The sequence below is a fragment of the Callospermophilus lateralis genome, unplaced genomic scaffold, assembly GCF_048772815.1.
Source record: "Callospermophilus lateralis isolate mCalLat2 unplaced genomic scaffold, mCalLat2.hap1 Scaffold_413, whole genome shotgun sequence".
NCBI lineage: Eukaryota > Metazoa > Chordata > Mammalia > Rodentia > Sciuridae > Callospermophilus > Callospermophilus lateralis.
The window spans coordinates 22,853-31,103 of record NW_027514365.1 but is presented as its reverse complement, the minus strand read 5'-3'; the positions used below and the strand labels follow the sequence as shown (position 1 = coordinate 31,103).

The 8,251-nt window shown below is 33.2% G+C and overlaps 1 protein-coding gene across 1 annotated transcript; it reads right to left on the bottom strand.

Annotated features, from left to right (window-relative positions):
• Positions 1–632: 632 nt before the first annotated feature.
• Positions 633–6,725, bottom strand: LOC143640643 (uncharacterized). The gene is made up of 2 exons (XM_077108295.1): positions 3,734–6,725; positions 633–664 (listed from the first exon to the last, which is right to left on the bottom strand). Exons 1-2 carry the CDS (start codon positions 6,723–6,725, stop codon positions 633–635), a joined length of 3,024 nt encoding a protein of 1,007 aa, XP_076964410.1.
• Between the last annotated feature and the right edge of the window lie 1,526 nt (positions 6,726–8,251).

The following is an 8,251-nucleotide window of genomic DNA, read 5'->3' as shown; positions in this document are numbered from 1 at the left end:
GAATATTTGAAATATGAAAACTATATTTACAAATAAACATGAATATTCTTTTTTATTTTAAGGTAATTTTAAGGCTCATAGCCTAAGGTCATAATACACAGTATAGTTACCTCATATCTTCCAAATGTAATCCCAAGACAAAGGAGTTGGGATATATTTTTCATGAAAAAAAAATATATTTTTACTAAGTAAAATTATGTTGTTCCATGTATCATACTTTTCTATGCAGTATATTTTTGGCCTTAAAATTAATAGAAGTGAATGCCTTGATGGGGCTACCAAAAGGTTTATATTATCTTGTACTGGTGAATATTGTGGAAGAATATATGGAGAATGAACCAAAAGATTTCTGAAATTATGTATTTTTGTGAATGGAAACTATTGAAAGGTACATCATTGTTATTAATGAAAAAGACTGATTAAAAACAGCAATCTTCTTTAAGTGTACATACATGAACAAATTCTTTGTTAAGCAAAAATGCCCTGTGCAGCCATGGATGGCTGAAATATATTATACTTAGACTCTGGTAATCTCGGTTCTTTTTTTTTTTTTTTTAACTAGTAAATATTTTTGGCTCGATAAATCTCTATTCCTTTTCTTACTTTTAAAACCAGAGGAGCAATACTTGTCTTTATGAACTTTCTGGATTGTTTTCCAATTTGACTGCAATAAAATATGCAGAAAAAAATTTGGAAAATATTACAAAGCATACAAATGGAAATAAATAATCTTTGCTTACTTTGTGACTATTTTCAAATGCTGTTGTAGCTCAAAGTGGGTAACTTATCTTTCTTCAATTACCTTTAACTGATCATATGTCCATTTTTCCCCTAGCATTTGGAAACCACACTTCATACGCTATTGGTCTCTTGCTTAAGTCTTTACAAGTTTCTATTTCTACATTGTTGTGTGTTGATCCAATTGATTTTTCTTCTCATTTAGTGTAGTTTCATGTATAATTAAATTGATATAAATATAGATATAAATATGTCTATATTGGATAGTGTACAATGTCCCCAGATCTTATTCTTAGGCATATGTTGCTGTAAACTCATTTCTTCATGAATTATATGTAATGCTAATAAAATTGTGAATAATATTCAATATGATTTTTGTATGGATTGTGTATGAAAAAAGCTTTTACCCTATTGTAGCTGAAAAGGCAACATTTTATGATAAGAAACTTAATCTTTAAATACAACCTCCTCAGTTTACCTCTTACTACTGGTCATCAGAAATTGAGACTATAAAACATAGCTCATTGATTATTTCGTCATAAATATAAGGCCTCATTCAACATTGACTCCACATCCATTTCTCTAATTCCTGCCCTGAAATAACACTCCCTATAGAATAACAAGGATAATTTACTAATGTACATGAAAACATTGATCATTGACCTCATTCACAGAAAAATGAAATTTCTCCAATGAGGATGAAGTCTAGAAGGCCATTATGCATAAAAGAAAGATAAAGCTCTTGTCTCCAGTAAGAGTTACCCTTAAGTTTGTGGAAATTCAGTCTATTAAAATAACTAGGAAATGTAAAAATGTTAACATTTTAATATTTATAAATCAAGATATGAAAATCTGGGGCTTATTTTCCTATATCTATATCCTTCTTATAACTCTTAATTTCACCATAAATACAAACAGAAAAAATAATGATCTGACTTATGCAAATTGTATTCCACATTAAGTTTGATTAAAATGTGTAAAAGTATTAACAGATGCTAGAGTATTATTTACTCAATAGTATGTTTTACTGTTACATAGAACATTTAGTCAAGTGGAACACTATGATGTGTGTCATTTAACAGGATGCAATATATGAGTGATTACATATAAACAAATATTCAGTTTTAAAGACATATTGCATACATAAGATAAATATATGTAGAAAAATGCACTGTAAACCTGGCATGATGGTCAATGCTTACAATCCAAGCAAATTGGGAAGCTGAGTAGCTTCAGAAGTTTAAATTCAGCCTTAGCAACTTAGTGTGGTTTCAAGCAACTTAGCAAGGCAGTCCCAAAATTTGAAAAAGTGGAGAGAGGGCAAAGAAATGTGGGTCACTGTATAAAAAAATACATAAACTTAAACTGAAATACAAAAAAAATTAAAGTTTAAAATATTACACTTCAATGTTAAATATCAAAAATAGATTTCATATAATACTTTTCTCAGTATTTAAAAGTGAAAATAGTAATTTTTGATTTAGAAAAACATTTATATTTTTTCAAAAATGAGGTTTCTTCACTATGCATGTATGATATTATGACAGATATTTCTACAAAATAACTTAATAATGCTTAATAAATTTAAGCAAAAGTTAAAGACAACTACTTGTTTTCTAAACTTAAATGAATTCTGTATTTTACTGATCCTCATATACATCAAGGTATAATATATAGATAATAATTATACTATACTCACATTTATTAAAAAAGTTTTATTTTTATATAAGGCATACTTTTTGGACAAAATCTGTTCAATGTTCACTATTAGTATGAGTTTTCAATGAATGATGTTCAATGAATTTAAAATTTAAATACATTTTGGAAATATTATTTAACATTTTAGGGTTTTGGGGCACAATGAATTATCCAAAAATAAACAGTGTTTAAGAAAGAAACATGTGGCTACAATATGCTTTTTCCATTTGTATTTTCTCTAACCAGTATGTATCCACAGGTGCTGAGTATTGGTGAATAAATTTTGGAGGAATTGTCACATTGTCAATTTTCACATTTCAAAACTTTCTCTACACTATGGTTATTGTGGTGAGGATTAAGTTTTGTTCCTTTCTAAGAGTAATCGTAAAAATGCTCTCATTTGTAGAGCTTCTCTCCAGTGTGTTTTCTCTGATGTCTAGTAATATATGATATATAATATAAAATATTTCTAGATTGTCTACATTCATATATCTTCTTTCCAGAATAAGTAGCCTAGTGGTGAAAAGAATTGATTTCTTATTAAAAGCTTTGCTGCATTTTTTCAATTTGTAGGGGTTCTTTTCTGTATAAATTCTGTTGTTCATAAGGTTTAGTCTTCCTTTTTTAATGTTTATTTTTTAGTTGTAGTTGGACACAATACCTTTATTTCACTTATTTATATTTCTGTGGTGCTGAGGATCGAACCCAGAATCTCACACATGTGAGGCTAGCTCTACCACTGAAACACAACACCAGCCCCAAGGTTTAGTCTTTCTTTAAAAGTATTATCACTTTATTTACATTTCACATTCACCAGGATGTTTTCTGCTGTGGTGAATAAAGTATTATTTTTTATTAAATACTTTTCCACATTACTCACATTTGTGGGGCTATTTTCCAGTGTGAGTGCTGTTGTGGTGAATAAGGCGAGTTTTATTGCTTAAAGCTTTACCACATTCCTTATATTTGTGAAGCTTCTCTCCAGTGTAAATGCTGCTGTGGCAAACAAGGTGTAAAATTTGAGTAAAAACTTTGTCACATACTTTGCATTTGTGAGGCTTCTCTTCAGTGTGGGTTCTGTAGTGGCAAATAAGGTGTGATTTTTGACTGAATACTTTGCCACATTCTTTATATTTGTAAGGCTTCTCTCTAGTGTGAGTTATTTTGTGGCAAATAAAGCTTGTTTTTTGAGTAAAGCTTTGCCACATTCTTTACATATGTAGGGCTTCTCTCCAGTGAGTTCTGCTGTGATGAATAAGGTCTACTTTTTGACCAAAAGCTTTGCCACAATCTTTACAATGGTAGGACTTCTCTCCACAGTCGTTTCTGCTGTGGCGAGTAAGGTTTGATTTGTCACCAAAAGCTTTGCCACATTCTGAACATTTGTAGGGCTTCTCTCCATTGTGAGTTCTTCCATGGTAAATAAGGTGTGATTTTTTACCAAAAGCTTTGCCACAATCTTTACATTTGTAGGGCTTATCTCCAGTGTGAGTTCTGCCATGGTAAATAAGGTCTGATTTTCGACCAAAAGCTTTGTTACAATCTTTACATTTGTAGGGCTTCTCTCCACTGTGTGTTCTGCTGTGGCGAATAAGGTCTGATTTTTTACCAAAAGCTTTGTCACATTCTTTACATTTATAGGGCTTCTCTCCACTGTGTGTTCTGCTGTGGCGAATAAGGTCTGATTTTTGACCAAAAGCTTTGTCACATTCTTTACATCTGTAGGGCTTCTCTCCAGTGTGAGTTCTTCCATGGTAAATAAGGTGTGATTTTTGACCAAAAGCTTTGCCACAATCTTTACAATTGTAGGGCTTCTCTCCAGTGTGAGTTCTTCTGTGGCGAATAGGGATTGATTTTTGAGCAAAAGCTTTGCCACATTCTTTACATTTGTAGGGCTTCTCTCCAGTGTGAGTTCTCCTGTGGTAAATAAGTTCTGATTTTTGTCCAAAAGCTTTGCCACAATCTGTACATTTGTAGGGCTTCTCTCCAGTGTGAGTTCGTCTGTGGCAAATGAGGTGTGATTTTTTGGCAAAAGCTTTGCCACAATCTTTACATTTGTGGGGCTTCTCTCCAGTGTGAGTTCTGCTGTGGTAAATAAGGTCTGATTTTCGACCAAAAGCTTTGTTACAATCTTTACATTTGTAGGGCTTCTCTCCAGTGTGAGTTCTGCTGTGGCGAATAAGGTCTGATTTTTTAGCAAAAGCTTTGTCACATTCTTTACATTTGTAGGGCTTCTCTCCACTGTGTGTTCTGCTGTGGCGAATAAGGTCTGATTTTTGACCAAAAGCTTTGTCACATTCTTTACATTTGTAGGGCTTCTCTCCAGTGTGAGTTCTTCCATGGTAAATAAGGTGTGATTTTTGACCAAAAGCTTTGCCACAATCTTTACAATTGTAGGGCTTCTCTCCAGTGTGAGTTCTCCTGTGGTAAATAAGTTCTGATTTTTGTCCAAAAGCTTTGCCACAATCTGTACATTTGTAGGGCTTCTCTCCAGTGTGAGTTCGTCTGTGGCAAATGAGGTATGATTTTTTGGCAAAAGCTTTGCCACAATCTTTACATTTGTGGGGCTTCTCTCCAGTGTGAGTTCTGCTGTGGTAAATAAGGTCTGATTTTCGAACAAAAGCTTTGTTACAATCTTTACATTTGTAGGGCTTCTCTCCAGTGTGAGTTCTGCTGTGGCGAATAAGGTCTGATTTTTTAGCAAAAGCTTCGTCACATTCTTTACATTTGTAGGGCTTCTCTCCACTGTGTGTTCTGCTGTGGCGAATAAGGTCTGATTTTTGACCAAAAGCTTTGTCACATTCTTTACATTTGTAGGGCTTCTCTCCAGTGTGAGTTCTTCCATGGTAAATAAGGTGTGATTTTTGACCAAAAGCTTTGCCACAATCTTTACAATTGTAGGGCTTCTCTCCAGTGTGAGTTCTTCTGTGGCGAATAGGGATTGATTTTTGAGAAAAAGCTTTGCCAAATTCTTTACATTTGTAGGGCTTCTCTCCAGTGTGAGTTCTGCTGTGGTAAATAAGGTCTGATTTTTGTCCAAAAGCTTTGCCACAATCTGTACATTTGTAGGGCTTCTCTCCAGTGTGAGTTCGTCTGTGGCAAATGAGGTGTGATTTTTTGCCAAAAGCTTTGCCACAATCTTTACAATTGTAGGGCTTCTCTCCAGTGTGAGTTCTGCTGTGGTAAATAAGGTCTGATTTTCGACCAAAAGCTTTGTTACAATCTTTACATTTGTAGGGCTTCTCTCCACTGTGTGTTCTGCTGTGGCGAATAAGGTCTGATGTTTTACCAAAAGCTTTGTCACATTCTTTACATTTGTAGGGCTTCTCTCTACTGTGTGTTCTGCTGTGGCGAATAAGGTCTGATTTTTGACCAAAAGCTTTGTCACATTCTTTACATTTGTAGGGCTTCTCTCTAGTGTGAGTTCTTCTATGGTAAATAAGGTGTGATTTTTGACCAAAAGCTTTGCCACAATCTTTACATTTGTAGGGCTTCTCTCCAGTGTGAGTTCTTCTGTGGTGAATAAGGATTGATTTTTGAGCAAAAGCTTTGGCACATTCTTTACATTTGTAGAGCTTCTCTCCAGTGTGAGTTCTGCTGTGGTAAATAAGGTATGATTTTTTTCCAAAAGCTTTGCCACAATCTGTGCATTTGTAGGGCTTCTTTCCAGTGTGAGTTCGTCTGTGGCAAATGAGGTGTGATTTTTTGCCAAAAGCTTTGCCACAATCTTTACATTTGTAGGGCTTCTCTCCACTGTGTGTTCTGCTGTGGCGAATAAGGTCTGATTTTTTACCAAAACCTTTGTCACATTCTTTACATTTGTAAGACTTCTCTTCAGTGTGATTTCTTCCATGGTAAATAAGGTGTGATTTTTTACCAAAAGCTTTGCCACAATCTTTACATTTGTAGGACTTCTCTCCAGTGTGAGTTCTTCTGTGGTGAATAAGGATTGATTGTTGACCAAAAGCTTTGGCACAATCTTTACATTTGTAGGGCTTCTCTCCATTGTGGGTTCCTCTGTGGTAAATAAGACCTTTTTTTTTTACTAAAAGCTTTGGTTGCTTTTCTTTATATTTGTAGAGCTTCTCTCCAGTATAAATTCTCTGGTGGTATACAAGGCCTGATATTCTATATGATTTCTGATGTTCACTATCACTTGTAGTTTTCCATATTTTCTTTTGTGGAAAATAGTCAAGATCACAACTTCTATATTTTGCACTTATCACTTCATGAAATATATGTTTTAGGCCATTTTCTGGTGAATATTCTTGGGTATGATTAGGAGTCATGGCTGAAATAAACAAAAATCAAAAAAAAAAAACAATACCTATTAGACTGGCATAAATATATTTTGCATGCATAACATGAAATTAAGGTAAAATAAGTACATAAGGAATGTAGCAGATTAGTAAGTTCAAAGTCACCACAAATGCGAAAAATATATTAATTCAATAAAAATGTATAGAAAAAATTACCTTGAGAATATTACCCAAATTCTTGTAGAGAACACAGTATCCAAGAGAAGTACATCATTAAGAAGAGTAATGTAATAAAGTGTAGAAAAGTATCATTAACAGCCTTTTGTCCTTCATAAGATAGCATTGTGTATTTAAGAAATATTTACGAGGGGCTGGGGAAATGGCTCAAGCGGCAGTGCGCTCGTCTGGCATGCGTGCGGCCCGGGTTCGATCCTCAGCACCACATACCAGCAAAGATGTTGTGTCCGCCGAAAACTAAAAAAACTGAATATTAAAGATTCTCTCATTCTCTCTCTCTCTCTCTCTCTCTCTCTCTCTCTCTCTCTCTCCTCTCTCGGTCTCTCTTTAAAAAAATATTTACGAGCTACCTTCACTGTCAGTAGAATAAGAGAAATGTGAAACATACAAACATTTCTGGCTTTTTCAAAGAGTGCCCAAAAAATGGTTTTTGACTACCATGACATAGAGACATGAAAATAACTAGTAGATTTTGAGTGATAATACCATAAATATTCAACAAGTGTAAAAAGGCAATGGACTCTTAAAAAGAAAGAGGAACAAAAAATTTACTAAGAAATATACACATATATGTCTATAAAATTTTTCATAAACACATTTTAAAAGACTATATAAACCTTGCATTGCCTATGACCATAATACTTAGATGAATTCAACACATGACAATCAAGTATAATAAATTGATTTTTATATTTTTACATTCGTGTGATATGAGAATTTCCTTTATTGACAAATAAACTTTGTTTATTTATAAATATATCATGGTATTTTATACTATATATACAAGGTAAAATGACTAAATAGAATGAATTAGCACAATCATTATTTTATATAATTATCAATTTTGTTCTTATAAGGTATTGTATTCCTTCTACTAGTATTTATGAACAACATAATACACTCAATATATGGTAAACTAAAACTCTTGACCTTATTATGCTCAATAAAATAAAAATATGGAGACTTTGACTATAATATCAACCCTACACAAAACACAGTACCTGGTGAGCAAAATTTTGCTCACTAAATTTCTGACTTCCACATGTGAATCAAATGCTCCTACAACTTAATATCTGCCTGCCACCTTTCACTTAATTCAAAGTCCTGCATATATTTCTTATAACACTTTAAGAGACAAAATATTTTATAACTAAATAATAATAGTATATAAGTACATATTTTTACACATTTGACATTGATGGGCACACACATATGGAGTCCCTAGCTTTAATACTGAGAAACATGTTTGAACTAAACACAAAAGCAGAAGTATCTCTTCAAATTTCTGATTTAATTGTTCATGGACTATATAATCTACT

Bases quoted from the DNA above. Each gene is read 5' to 3' on its own strand.
- LOC143640643 (XM_077108295.1), bottom strand. From the start codon at position 6,725: ATGACTCCTAATCATACCCAAGAATATTCACCAGAAAATGGCCTAAAA. The intron at 665-3,733 runs GTAAAGATTGTG...ATTTTATTGCAG, and splicing joins TGGAGAGAAGTCCTACCATT to TCAAATTGGAAAACAATCCA.